The 13,960-nt window shown below is 56.9% G+C and overlaps 1 protein-coding gene across 1 annotated transcript in view; it reads left to right on the top strand.

Annotated features, from left to right (window-relative positions):
- Positions 1 to 12,954, top strand: part of RASGRF1 (Ras protein-specific guanine nucleotide-releasing factor 1) — a 42,791-nt gene extending 29,837 nt beyond the window's left edge. The window contains exons 16-27 of the mRNA XM_010572168.1: positions 1,098 to 1,223; positions 1,868 to 2,038; positions 2,447 to 2,553; positions 3,274 to 3,386; positions 4,032 to 4,092; positions 6,644 to 6,747; positions 7,127 to 7,211; positions 7,512 to 7,709; positions 8,488 to 8,567; positions 9,669 to 9,786; positions 10,143 to 10,211; positions 12,862 to 12,954. Coding sequence (XP_010570470.1) covers positions 1,098 to 1,223; positions 1,868 to 2,038; positions 2,447 to 2,553; positions 3,274 to 3,386; positions 4,032 to 4,092; positions 6,644 to 6,747; positions 7,127 to 7,211; positions 7,512 to 7,709; positions 8,488 to 8,567; positions 9,669 to 9,786; positions 10,143 to 10,211; positions 12,862 to 12,954 — 1,325 coding nt within the window. The remainder of the gene's footprint in view (positions 1 to 1,097; positions 1,224 to 1,867; positions 2,039 to 2,446; positions 2,554 to 3,273; positions 3,387 to 4,031; positions 4,093 to 6,643; positions 6,748 to 7,126; positions 7,212 to 7,511; positions 7,710 to 8,487; positions 8,568 to 9,668; positions 9,787 to 10,142; positions 10,212 to 12,861) is intronic.
- Positions 12,955 to 13,960: the final 1,006 nt, after the last annotated feature.

The following is a 13,960-nucleotide window of genomic DNA, read 5'->3' as shown; positions in this document are numbered from 1 at the left end:
TGATGCGGTGGCTTGTGTGGTGTGGCTTCCAGGAAGCTCAGCAATGGGATACTGGGGGAAGAGAGCTGGAGCTGAGTAAGTAAAGCACCGCAAAGGCCACAGGTCATTGCCCCATTGAGCATCCCTCTGCCCCCTGTGCTGATGTCCCTGGGCATGGCTTTGAGCACAGCAGTGGAGGACGAGGCTCCCCACTGCTGTAGCCCCGCGAGACTGATTCGGCAGTGCAGACCCCAGGGACCCTCTGACTTTAGCACTCGCCGTGGCGTTTGTGGCTGTGGGCTGAGCTGCACTCCCCACCCACTGCGCAGGGACGGGCCCAGCACTCGCACTGCCCCATCTGCACTGGGATCACACTCAGCACCCAGCACCGCGAGCTGGGACCCACTGGCTGTGGGGCAGCTGCCTCAGGGCTGGACCCCTGTGCAAGCAAGGCTGTGTGCACGACTCTGGCACTGCTAGCAGTTTCCCTGTCTTTAAGAAAAATGGGAACAGGCTGCAGGCTCTCTGTTTGCACCTTGACATTATCCTCTCCCTTGCTGCAGGTTGTGCAAGCACCCTCTGTGCCCTGGTGCCCAAGCAGGGGCTCCGAGAGGGGTGAAGCCGGTCTGTGGGGTAGCCGTAGGTGAGGGCAGAGGACAGCCCAGCCGGAGGCGGGGGACAGGCTGCCCTAGCTCCTCCTGCAGCCCTTCGCTGGGTGATTTCCCAGTGCCTGTGCCCTGCAAGGGAGGTACTGCATCCCACCCCATCGCTGCACATGGGGTGCAAGGGCTGGAGCTCGCCTGCGGTCCGGCTTGCTGTCACCAGCCCTGGGCAGAGGCTCCGAGCTGGTGATGGATGCACCATGCACTGCACAAAGAGCTCCTGCCTCCTGTGGGTTGTGTGCTACCTGAAAGCTGAGTAAGTTGTAATAACAAAACAAAAAAACCCACCCCAAAGAAACCCAAAGTAATTGTGGGAGTCTGTACCTTTCCTGTTCTTGGTTGCTCTGTGCCCATCTGGAATGATTCAGACTTTAGGGAAATCTGGAAGAGCTAAAATGTGGCTGCAACATGCATGTGTCCAGCAGTGATGGTAACTGGGTTCCCTGTTCCTCCCAGGCTCAGAGGTATCTGTAAGGGAAGAGTCGGACACAGATCCCAACCAGAGCGATGAAGCAGAAGCTGAAACTTCCCCAACAAAATCTCCGACAACTCCTAAGTCCATCAAGTGCAAAAATTCATCAGGTAACAAGTGAGCCAAGACCTGTCCTGCTCAGGAGTTGCCTAGGGCTGCCTGCTGACCTTGAACCTGGCTGTGCAGAGCCGCTAAAGGTGCAGGTGTAAAACTGAAGCAGACATGAGAAGGAGCAGGACTTTACCCTTTATTTTCCTGCAAGGGGACAGGGAAGCACCGAACCCTCCACCCCTATCACAGAGCTGTTCTGTGCGTCTTACCAGGTCTTCTCACCCCTTTCCTCCCCTCTTGAGCCTGATCTGGTGCTTTAGGAGCGAATTATGCTGCTCGAAATGTGAGCCTGCACTGGCATCAAGCATAATTTATCTGCTCGAGTCTGCCCTGTAGCTATCTTAATACTGTCTATAGCACCGTCTTGGCTTCATTCCTGCTAAAGCTGTGCTGGATAAATTCTTGCAGCATGGTGGCATCCAAAGCTGCCCATTTCCTTTGCTCCAGCCCTGACGGGGTGGAAGCCAGGTCTCCATGAGGAGCAGTCCCGCGTTGGCTGTCTGCACCCACCACCTCCATGAGCCCCGTTCCCACCCTGCCCTGACCCAGGGGGGCTGGCGAGTGGGGGTCAGGGCTGCAGGAGGGGACTTGGCTGCAGCGGCGGCGGCAGCCGGAGTGGTGTTGGCTTTCTTCTCTCCCCCAGATTTCTCACTGTTTTCTTACAACAATGGCGTGGTCATGACGTCCTGCCGGGAGCTCGACAGCACCCGCAGTGCCCTGTCTGCTGCCTCCGCATTTGCCATTGCCACAGCGGGAGCCAACGAGGGGACCCCCACCAAGGAGAAGTACCGCAGGATGTCCCTCGCCAGTGCAGGTACCCTGCCCCGGCCCGCCGAGAGAGCAGGGACATGTTTTTGGGGTGCCTGTTTCCACCATGCTCGGCTGGATTTCCCTCCAGGAGCACCCTGGCTGGGACCCAGCCCCTGCTGAGGGAGCCCAGAGCACCCACAGCCCAGTGCCTCCCCGCTCCGGGCTGTGGTCCCTGGGTCCCTGGGCACGGAGGCTGCCAAAGGAACATGCAGGTTGCAGGCAGCTCAACCCTTCGCACCCATGGCTGAGCACGCCGCTGCCTTGTAACGCAGAGCCTCCCCAGCACTTGCGTTTAAGAGGCAGTTTAGGGATGCTTGGGAAGAGGGGCTGCTCCTTCTAGCAGTGCTGAAAATACCCGTAAGCAATTCTCAGCGGACCTGTGGCAGTGCTAAGGGGTTGCTGGCAGTTTCAGGCTTTCCGACGGACCAGCGGAATGGAGACAAGGAGTTCGTGATCCGGAGAGCGGCCACCAACCGGGTCCTCAATGTGCTGCGGCACTGGGTCTCCAAACACTCGCAGGTGGGAGTCAGGGGGCCGGGTGGGGGGTCGGCACCGCGGGGGCCCTTCCTCCCCACTGGTGTGAATTGGGCTGCGTGCTGTGTGGCTCAGCCAGGCTCCAGCTGGAAAGACAATTTGGCACTTCTTTTTTAATTAAGCAAATGAGTGGATGTGGGGAGGAGATGAAAATTGTGAAGCAGGGGAGCTGGGAGCCCCTGGCGCAGAGCCGGGGGCCAGGCATAGGATTGCAGTGTTTGCATATTTGGTGTGCAAAGGGATAGAGCCAGGATCCACAGTCATCCCCCTGGCTGGGCTTGGTGGAAGCAGAGTAACTGGGTTTGATTCCTGTTAGGGGGTTTCAGGCTGGGGTTAGGGTTAGGAAACCATGTGACTTTCCTTGCTATCCCTGTCCCTCTGCAGCTGGTTGCTGGGGGCACTGGGAGCGGTTCAGTACTGGTTGACGCTTGGAAGCCCTCATGCCTCTCCCAGGCCGGGTGATGCCAATGCAATGGTACAGAATGAGCCCGGTGCCTTCTTGGCTGGTTCCCTTTTGCTGGGCACTACAGGCTGGGATTTTGCAGGGAGGAGGGAGCCTCTGCCCTTGGCCGAGCAGCCGCCCACGTTGGCACTGCGGGGTCATCGGTCTTGGCTGGGTTTAAATGGGCAGAGAGCGGAGCTGCTGGGAATCAATGTTACTCACATTATAGTACATTAACACTGTGACTGTGCCGGGTTTGGCAGGACTTTGAAACCAATGAGGAGCTGAAGTTCAGAGTGATCGCCTTTCTGGAGGAGGTTATTCACGATCCCGAGCTCCTGACCCAGGAGAGGAAAGCAGCCGCCAACATCATAAGGTGAAGGGCCGTGGGTGGGAGGTTGCTTTTTCCTGGATGCCGTGCCAGGCTTTTGGCGGCTGCTTCCTGTTCTCGCCTGGGATAAGAGCAGGCACAAGGTCTCCTGGAGGGGCTGTGCCCGCGGTTAGGCCCTGGGGCTCAGGAAGTGCCGAGGAGGAGGACGGGCAACGCTGGCTGCATCTGTCTCCCCGGCTCATCAGGACCTGATCGGGGGCCGCGGGTGAGGCGTGACCCCCCACCCTCGTGCCTGCGCACATGCAGGCATGGCCAAGGTGTGGGGTTGAACCCAGTGAGCACGTAGCCCTTCCCACTGTCAGCCAGTGAGATGGCACCATGTCTCGCCACGGCCAGGGGCTGTGGGCATCTCCGATGAGCTGGGCAGCTCTGGCCACCCAGGTGCATGTCCACCCCGTGCTGGGTCCAAGGCAGCTGTGTCTTGCTGCGGGAGTGATGCATGTGGGGCCGGCTGTGGCCTCGGTCAAGGATTGTTTTTCTCTTTAAAATGGGAAATGGGACTTAGAAGCATTCTTATGCATGCCAAGTGTTTAATCTGTGAAAAACCACAAAGTCATGCTGCAGCTCCATTGGAGTTGTGCAGGTCTGATACTTCCCCAGCCAAAGTAATGCTGTCTTTTCATGCCGTAGGACCTTGACGCAGGAGGATCCAGGAGACAATCAGATAACCCTGGAGGAGGTTGTACAGATGGTAAATACCCTTTCCCTTTGTCACTCTGCCTAGTAGCTCAGCATGGTGGTAGGGGAACAGCTAAAGATCCCCGTGCTCCGGCGAAACCTGGCTTGGTGGAGAGCAGTTCTCCAAGCCTGCTGTCTGGGCGTACGGCTACAAAGCAGGGAAAGGTTTTCTGGGGACAGGGCCAGCTGTGAGCACAGCTGGATCTGTTGCAGACAGAGGCAACACTAACAGCCCACCAGCTGTTTAGTCCTTCTGCACTGTCGGCAGGATGGCTGGAGTGGGCATGGAGATGCGCCTGCCTGCTGATGCCAGTGCCTGCCCAAGGGACGCAGGAAAACCCCACGGATTTCCACCGTGTCCTCTCTGTCCCCAAACCTGTGCCAGTGCTGCCGCGCGCTGGTTCCAAGTGACAGGCGCTGGCCCAGCTGGCATCGGTGCTGCTCCCCCAGGAGCATAGCCCTGGGAACGTGCAATAGGTTTAAAACTGTCAGGGTGGCTGCAGTGCATTTGCTGCCATCCTGCATTAAAAAAACCCCGAAGTCTGCTCCCAGAAAAACCCAAGAGCCACTTTAAATTGGCCTGGTGCACCTGAAACAACAGCTGCTCTGTCCCCTGGGTGTGCCGGCCAGCTTCTGGAGTGGCTGAGGCCCCTTGGGGTTTTTTAAAGTTTTTGTCTGTAACCATGGGTGCTGGAAACTTGCTTTGAAGAAGAGAGGACAAACGAAACCAGAGGGTTTCGGTCTGCCCTTCAATCTGAGCAGCTGAGCCGCAGTGACCTTTGGTCAAAGGCACAGTGGGGACACAAGGGAGCCCTGGATTTTGGGGTGCACATTGGGGTGATGGGGGTTGTGGGTTCTCCGACCCCCTCCTCGTGAGCTGGCTGTGTGCATTGTGCTGCCTGCTGAACCCTCGGCTGGGATGCCTTCCAGGGTGCTCGGAGCCCTCCTGCATGGCACCGGTGCTGCTGAGTGCCACCAGTGCCACTCGCCCACCCAGTGTTTGCTGTCAGCAGCACCCTGTGCTCTGGCAGGATGTGCCCCCACAGCCTGCACCCCTCCAGCGTGCACCCACCCCCCCGCAACCTCTCCATGGGCCCCTGAGCTGAGCAGAGGAAGCCCAGCCGGTGTTTGCTCCCCGGGAGCTGCTTTCACAACCCCCTTCCTGTGGCCAGGAGGGCATTTTTGCAACAGGCTGTTAACTCAGGCAGGCCACGACGATTCCTGGGGCCGGCTCGCTCGTGGTACCTGGAGCCACTCTGCTTTTCCCAAACCCCTGCATTAGAGAGGGTGCTAGAGGGAGGTGATGCCTTTCTCAGGGCGAAGCAGGCACCCCAGAGCAGGGGGCTCAGCTGGTCCACGGCATCGCCGTCCTGCAACCCTGCAGTGTTGTCCCTTTGCACCACTGTCCCGGTGCACCGCTGGCTCTGGCCAGAGGACACTGGAATGCGGCAGCGCGTGTTTCAATGAGACATCCCTGAGCAAAGCAGGGACAGGGCCGGGCCATTTGCTGTTTGCCTGCAGGCAGTGCTGGGGAGGGTAGTGAGGGCAGCGGGGAGGGTCTCGGCTGCCTGTGGGAGTAACTGGCTGCAGTGGAGGCAGCGCGGAGCGCCCGCACCCACGCTGCGACTGCTGCCCGGCACGCTCTGTGCTTTGCACCTCAGCCCTTGATGTTGTGTCCCAGAGCCACCCGCGGTTCCCGCTCATGCTGCTCCATCCCAGTGTGATACCAACCTGGCCCCTCTTTCCCACGCACCCCTTATGCTGGGAGCTGCTACAGTCCCTTTTCCCGAGACCCGGACAGGAGAGATGCTGCTGCTCGTGGCAGGTTTTTAGACAGTTCCCTGCTGGGAGAACCCTGCGTTTGGGCTGTGTTCATACCGAAGTGCAGTGAAGCCCGTGCAGGCTGTCACTGTCAGCTTAGGTGGCTCCGAGCATGGGGCACACTGAGCCCCCCCGTGCCTGCAAGCACCACTTGGCCAGAGCCAGGGAGTGGGGACAGGGGATGTCCCTGTTCTGCTTTTCTGGGCATCCCTTGGAAGAGCTGTCCCAAGCAGCAACAGGGTCTGGGAGCTGCCGACCCCATGGGCACTGGTGGAGCGGTGCTGGCGAGGCTGGCTGAGCTGCCTGGCAGGGGTAGCTGGGCATGAGGCAGCAGCTCAGCAGCACTGCTCTGGCTGGGATCCCCTGGTGCTTTATTAATTAAACAGATGTAGAGCAAAAAGGCAGCAGTTGCAGAAGTCAGTGTGTGGGGATCCGTTCTGTAGCTGACACCTAATTACTTAAATAGAGAAGATTAGTTAATTTTGTGTCTGTACATGTACATGAATGATAACGTAATTAAAACCGTCGGGTTTACAGGGCTGTGTGAAGCCAGCACTTCTCAGTGCTGGCAGGATGTGGGATGCGGTGCCTCTGGACCCTCAGACCAGTGCAGCACCGCATACGCCAGCTCTGCTGGGGAAAAGCCTTTGGCTTGGGAGTCCAACTTCGGCTTTGATTTTACATGCATGAAATGCAGAAGTTCTTACTATGCTCTTAACCAATGAGCCCACCCTGTCACTCAGGCTGAGGGAGTCAAAGCAGAACCTTTTGAAAACCACTCGGCCCTGGAAATAGCAGAACAGCTGACGCTGCTGGATCACCTGGTCTTCAAGAAGATCCCGTATGAGTAAGTGATGCCCATGAGCGAGGAAGGGCTGTTCTGGTCACCCAGGGTTCTGTGGCCACCTGCTGCCCCATGGCCAGCCTGGCCCAGGCTAAACCCAGAGGGTGCAATGCCTTCCCAGCTGCCGCCTGCTCTGCAAGTAGCCCAGGCTGGGCTCAAGCCCAAATCTGAGGCCTGACCCTGTGGCTTATCTGCTGGCATCCCCGGGGTGACCCTCCCATGTCCATCACACTTGCAAGCGCATCCGTGTGGTCCCTGTCTGGCAGCATGGCGGGCAAAGGCCACAGCTTCTCCATTCCGTGTGGGTGCAGTGGAGCTTGCAGGGCTTGGGCATCCCAGAAAAATGGGAAATAAATGTTGACCTGAACGCTGTCGTTTGCAGAGAGTTCTTCGGGCAAGGTTGGATGAAGCTTGAGAAGAACGAAAGGACTCCTTACATCATGAAGAACACAAAACACTTTAATGATGTAAGTGCAGCCATAGTGGGGGACGGGGAGACAGGCAAAGATGAGGCAGTGTAGCCAACCTGCCCCTGGCATTAGCCAGGGACTGGGATGTACAAGGTTTATCTGCCCCCACCTGTCCTCCATGGATGTTATGTGCTTCAGGGACCTGTTGCAGTTTGAGCATCTCCTGGTGCAGTTGCTGCTGCTGGGACTACTGCAGTGAAGGGAAATCTCTTTAAAAAATGCAGCGAGGCTGGAGGGCATGTAGCTGTTGTACAAAGCCCACCTGATGTGTGGGCTGGGACTGGTGTCTCCCCAAAGGTCAGTAACTTGATAGCATCGGAGATCCTCCGGAATGAGGAGATCAACGCACGGGTGAGTGCCATTGAGAAGTGGGTGGCGGTGGCGGACATCTGCCGGTGCCTGCACAACTACAACGCGGTGCTGGAGATCACCTCCTCCCTCAACCGCAGTGCCATCTTCCGTCTGAAGAAAACCTGGCTCAAGGTCTCTAAGCAGGTAGGAGCATGGGGCTGACCTCTCATCTGGGAGGCAGAGGAGGGTTGGATGGGCTGAGTGTGATGGTGTTGGGATGACGTAAGACACATGCATTGAAAAAACAGAAAACGGAGTAAGGTTTTTGTAGGTCTTTCCCAGGAGGGAGGTGGTGTGCAAGCAGCTCAGACCCTGCGTTACTCTTGGGCTTATTCATCCCACAGGTCAGATGTGCAGTTAAAGAAACCTTTCCTAAAGAGTCATTGTAGCTGTATACACACAGAGACACTTCTTTAAACCGGTTTTCGGGGCTGCTCAGACCAATTATGGATGAGCAAAATGAATTCTTGTGTTATGTGGTACAGAAATAGCTTGTACCTGCACAGTGCAGAGCCTGGTGGAGGCCAGGGGCTGCTGAGCCAGAACTGCTATGTGGGCTCATCTGAATCTGGAATACCGTCTTTTTTCCTGAGAAGTGATAAACCTGTAAATTAAAACAGGCACTGGAAAAGGCAGAGGTGGGAGGCAGGGGAAGGAAACAAGTGCATAGCCCGTCTTTATTACGTGTTGGAGGAACTTTGCTTTCAAGTGCTTGCTCAGCTCCTCTGGATGTCACCAGGAGCTGCTGTAGTGGCCAGGGCAGAATTTGTACCTGCAAAGTTGTCAAGCAGCCGGACAGGGGTCATGTGCCCCGGCGGGATGGGAGCAACCCTGCGGCTCCACAGGCTTCAACCCCCCCTGGCCGCGGGGATTGGGATTTCTTCCAGGGCCTTCTCCAAGTGATAGTTTGGGTTTCTTGCAGACGAAGGCTCTGATCGATAAGCTACAAAAGCTGGTGTCGTCGGAGGGCAGGTTCAAGAACCTGAGGGAGGCACTGAAAAAGTGAGTGAACGATGATTCTCCTCCTGCACTGCTGCTGTGAGGGGGCTGCTGATGGCTGGCCCAGGGTCCCCACAGTGCTAGGGGACCTGGATCCCACCCCGGCTCCTGCACTGCGAGCTGGGGCTTTGCTCACAGGATCATTTCAGAGCCAGCACTAATGCATGTCTTGTTTAGCAGGCACAGGGCAGTGGCTTGCAAAGCGATCCTGAGTAATGAGCTGCTCCTTTGAGCAGTGGTGTGGAAAGACGAGAATAAAAGGCATTGCAGAGGGGGAAATCATTGCCAGACACCACAAAACTTTTTTTGCCCTGTCTCCTTACAGACTCATAGTTTAAACCCCCAAGTGTACAATATTTAGTTATGGTTTCCCACCAGCCAGTGCATGTCACTCCAGCTAGCGTGACATGCCTTATATGCAGCACACCGCGGTGGCTCCCAAGTCAGAGCATTGCACAGCAGAGAGCTGGCAGTGCTGCAATAGCAGCCAGCCCCACACCCAACCAGAGACGACATCGGGCTTCTCTGCCAGCACTCAGGTTCCCCAAATCCTCATTACTTGGTGTTCGCTTGGTCCCGCAAGTCGAGGAGCGCGGTGCTGTGGGTGTGTGGGGAGCGGGGTGCTGAGCTGCCCTGGAGCTGGTGCATCCCCATGGGCTTGTGCATGGCAGACACCCACGGGCTGTGTCCCATCAGCAGCGCACAGCAATCCTCCTTGGGGGACTGGGCTGGGGTGCGGTGTGAAGGGCGGGGAGCAAGCTCAGCGCCTGCACTGCCCTCGGCTCTCGGCAGGGGTTTCGCTGGCTGTGGGGGCTGAGGCCAGCAGGGAAAGCTCCAAAAGGTCTTTCCAACCCTCTGCTGAAGCTGCCCCTGACTCACCTCCTGCAGCCTGCAGCTTCGTGCGGGGCATGGCCGCAGCTCATGCTTGTCCTGCTCTGCCCATGGGGATGGCGGCTGCAGGATGTGGCCCAGGAGACCAGCAGCTTTCCTGGGGAGAGAATCCTTCAAATTCTGCTAACTGTGAAGTCTGACCCTCTTCCCCACTCCAAAGCCCCAGAGTAAGGCAGTTTTCTTTTCTTATTTGTTTCTGGTTTGCTTCTGAAGTTGCGACCCTCCATGCGTCCCCTACCTGGGAATGTATCTGACCGACCTGGCGTTCATTGAGGAGGGGACACCGAATTACACCGAGGATGGCCTGGTGAACTTCTCCAAAATGAGGATGGTGAGTGTCCCAGACCCACTGCAGTGGGTGCGTGGGGGACAGGTTGGAGTGATGTGGCTCGGTGCCGCAGTGCTGGCCAGGTCTGTGCCCACCCTGTGCAGTCCTCACAGCCGGCCGTCACCTGCTCAGCACCAGATGGCCACACATGTCCCCCTGCATGCGTGCATGCAGCCAGGGTTGTCCCTGGTGAGGGATGTGTCTGGAAGCAACAAAAAACCCCTTTGCATCATGCTGTGGTTGAAAGGTGCAGACAGAGTGCACTCCACCAGCTGCCTGTCACCCTCCCAGGTGGTGGGACGCAGTGCCGGTGGTGATGGCTGTGCTGTAAACGGCTTCTGTGTTTTATCTCCGGACAGATTTCACACATCATAAGAGAGATCCGCCAGTTCCAGCAAACCTCCTACAAGATTGAGCACCAGCCTAAGGTACAGCCTTGTCCTGAGAGCCACGTGCTCCCTCTCCTCCTCCTCTCCCTCTCGAATCACAGTGTCTAAGCCTTCAATATCTGGCAGCTCCTTTGGGGAAGATACGATGCTTCTGTAAGAAATTTAAGACAGAAAATGCTAGCAGAACTAGTGCAGGTGCGGGGGCTTGTGTCAGGTGAGGCATAACGGAGGGGGACAAGCACAGGAGATACGTAGCGACCTCCCTGCTCCTCTTGGCACGCTTGTGCCCTGCCACGCAAACCGTGAAGAGCTCATCACCTACGCATTGTTGCTGGCAGAGCAAAAGGATGCGGCTTCTGCCATCCGAGCCTTGGCCAGAACGAGTCAGCGCTGTCCCTGCCTGTCCCTAGCTTTGCTGCCATTTCTTCCCAGCAGTCAGGACTGCCCTTTCACTCTGGTTCTTCCTGCAAGCCACCGTCATTGTGGGCACAAGGGTCAGCAGCCCAGCACGGTCTTGCCCAGTTGGGGCTGGAGCGTGGCTATGGTCGGACAGTGTGGCAAGAGAGCAGCCTGGAAGGGCTCCCGGGGAGTGGGTGGGCGCTGGGGATGGAGCTGTCCTCCACTGTGAGCCACTTTCGGGCAAACGTCGTCCGAGGCAGAGACCCGTGCGCTGCGAAAGCGTGGGCGTGGGTCTTGCTGCAGAGATCCCTGTGCCACGGGAGAGCAGCTCCAGGACTTGGAACTCAGCCAGAGATTGTGTTTTACCTGGTGGGGGAATGAGAAGCTGTACCTTTCCTCATCCATAGGGCCCTTCCATGGGAATGAGTAACAAGTGTCGGTGGCTCCTGTGACCGCTGGCCTCACGCCCCGCACTCCCTTGCCCTTTGCTGCCCATCTGCTACAGCAGGAGCATGGCTGATGCCTCCATGCTGGGAGCAGTGTCTGTGCCTTGCTGCAGGCTGTTGGCAGCAGCGCAGGGGACGGAGGGCGGCTGCAGCAGGCTCCCCCACGCCTCCCCCAGGATGCTGCAGCGGAGGCACTGCTGTAGACGGCAGCTACGCCCGGATGCAACAGCCGTCAGGCAGGGCAGGCAGTGTGGCGAATGGCCAGAGTGCTCCTGGGGCTGCTCTGTGTGATTATAAAGTGCATGCATGCTCCTTGCCAGCACAGCTGGGACACAGTGCAGAGGCTGCCCTCCCTCAGTGCCTCCCTTTCCCTGCAGCAGACTTTGCACAGAGTAGGGCCAGACTCTGTGTCCCTCCGGGCCTTCCGTGTGCAGGTGAATTATCCCGGCACCAGCAGAGCCCACCCTGGAGATGCTGAGAAATAGCTATTCTGGGGCAGCACTCCCCACCCCAGGCTGGGAGTAAAACATGTCCCACCCCCCCCACACACATCCTGGTGCTGGGTGGCCTCCGCCTCGTGGTGGCCCCCAGATGTGTGATGAGATGAAAGGTCTCAGCCACCCTCGCGCTTCCTCTGCCGCGGCACCGCAGAGCCACCCAGGAACTGGGCTGGTTGGCGTTGGGGTTTCCGCTGTCTCTGGCACTGCTGTTCTCCAGAAACATCAAACCCTCCTGAAACACTGCTGCTGCCCCACAGGCATCTGCCAAACCTGCCCGGTGCCCTGACTGCCGCGCCATGTTGTTGGTCATCAGGCTGGGCCAAACCGCCCTCCAGTGATGCCAGTTTCCATGTGTGGTGGCAGGAGCAGCCCAAGTCACTCTGGACCACAACCCCTGGCTGGGCTGGCAGAGGTCGGGGAGCTGCGGGCTCTGATTTTAGCCTCTGCAGTGCTGGGCAGCCCCAGCCCTGCCCTCTGCACTGTCGGTACCTGCCCGAGACTGGGCTCACGCCGCTGCCTTTTCCCATCTGGGCACCCCAGGTAACCCCTGCCTTCTCCCAGCCTCTGCTGCTCAGGAAGAAGACCAGCATCTGTGAAAGCAGCCCACTGCCCTGAGAAACCTGGCTGAAAACAGCCAGCACCAAGTGCAGCAGGGAAGGGTAGTGCAGGTGGTGCTGTGCGTGGCTGCACATCGCCCTGTCTCCCTGCAGAGGTGGGATACAGCTCTACAGAAGGTTCTGGATGCTCTTGTGGGTGATGGGATGAAGCCCTGTCTGCACTGCCAGCACTTCCCAGGCAGAGGCTCTGTTGCCGGCTGCTTCTTATGCTGGCTGGCTCTGAACCCCAGGTGCGGTGCCTTGCCCCGGCATGGGCTGTGCCCCTCTTTGGCATCAGGTGCGCACGCTGTGCTACTAACAAGGCCAAAAAGTAATTTGGGAAAAATCTGCCAGGAATTGTGAGTGGATTTTCTGCTAGTACTGGAGCAGATGTCCTGTCCTGTCAGCAGCATTCCTGAAGCAAGAATGTTGTTCCCCACTTACATGGTGCCTTAATTATCAGGATTTTGTGTTCTCAGCAGGAGAGAACTTTGTGCCTGATAAAATTGAGCCAGAGAGGAAAACTAAGCAAGAAAAGCAGAAGAGCAGCTGAGGACTAGGCAAGACTTTGCAATCCTGGGATGAAATAAGCACGTGCAGTGCCTGTGTTGGTTGGCAGGAACTGCAGGCACTTCTCTGCGACTCAGAGATAGGCTTAGGCCTTTATCATTTCCCAATTTCAGCATTTATCATCGGCTGCAGCAGAGGTGAGTCCTATCCATTAACCGTTTGGCTCTCATTTTTCCAGGTGACGCAGTACCTGCTGGACCAGTCATTTGTGATGGATGAAGAAACCCTTTATGAAGCTTCTCTGCGAATAGAGCCCAAACTGCCTTCTTGAGCCCGGAGCAGTGGCCGGCAGCTGCTCGTGTACTCACGCTATACCATACTGTATATATCTGTTTGTTTCTGTTGGACGCCCTGGAGTGACTTCCACGTATGTGCTTCTCCAAGCAAACCGCCCCCCTCGTTCTTTGGCCGCAGTAGACCTCGCGTAGGATTTCCCGCGTCGTTTAAGGTTTCACGCCTCGACACTTTGCTGGAGTCCCCATTTCTTTTCGATGATGTTACTTTTGTCACTGGTTCTTCTCGAGGGGGCTGGCGGTCGGGCGGGTGAACCCGTGCGTTCCCACAGGGCTCTCGGGCAGCACGGAGCAGCTCTCGCTCAGACAGTATTAGCAGTAACATCCTGTGGCAAACTCTGTAAGGCAGGGGAAGAGAACACGTTAAAAGTTTATCTCTCCGCGCAAAGCTGCCCTGTCTCTGTGTGCCACCCCCTCCGCGCTGGCCCGGCACCAGGGGGGCCTCTCGGCCGCTGCCCCTGGTCCCTCCTAAGTCGGGAAGATGGAAACGTCCCTTTGACTCTCCTCGCTGCATACGGCTCATGACAAGCTTCTGTTGATATGCTATAGATCCGTATACCTTGTGACCACTATGAGTAACATGATGTAGAATTAGAAAAAGATGACCGAGTGTTTTTATTACATATACTGTAATCCTGTCTAACCACCTTCTAGCAGGAATATAGTAATGTAGTGCTTATTCTGTGAATATTACCATGTATTTTTTACATTGTACAGTATATAAACACAGTTTAACTTTACGGTGGCAGGCATGCTCCACTCTAACAACCAGAACACTTTTGCTGTAAGCAATACCTCGTGGTATGAGAATTCTCTTTCAAGCCCTAAAACTATTTCAACTTACAGCTTGTTTGGAAAAATATTTCCATTTTTTTGTAAAAATATATGTTTCCTGATTACCTCTTGCTAATAAATCTATTCTATCTCAGGGTGAACCGGGACTTGGGATGTTTTTATCGGCGGGGGGGGGGCTGGCCCCCCCCC

The sequence above is a fragment of the Haliaeetus leucocephalus genome, unplaced genomic scaffold (genome assembly GCF_000737465.1).
Source record: "Haliaeetus leucocephalus isolate CR32 unplaced genomic scaffold, Haliaeetus_leucocephalus-4.0 Scaffold339, whole genome shotgun sequence".
NCBI lineage: Eukaryota > Metazoa > Chordata > Aves > Accipitriformes > Accipitridae > Haliaeetus > Haliaeetus leucocephalus.
This window is presented reverse-complemented; position numbering and strand designations above follow the sequence as displayed.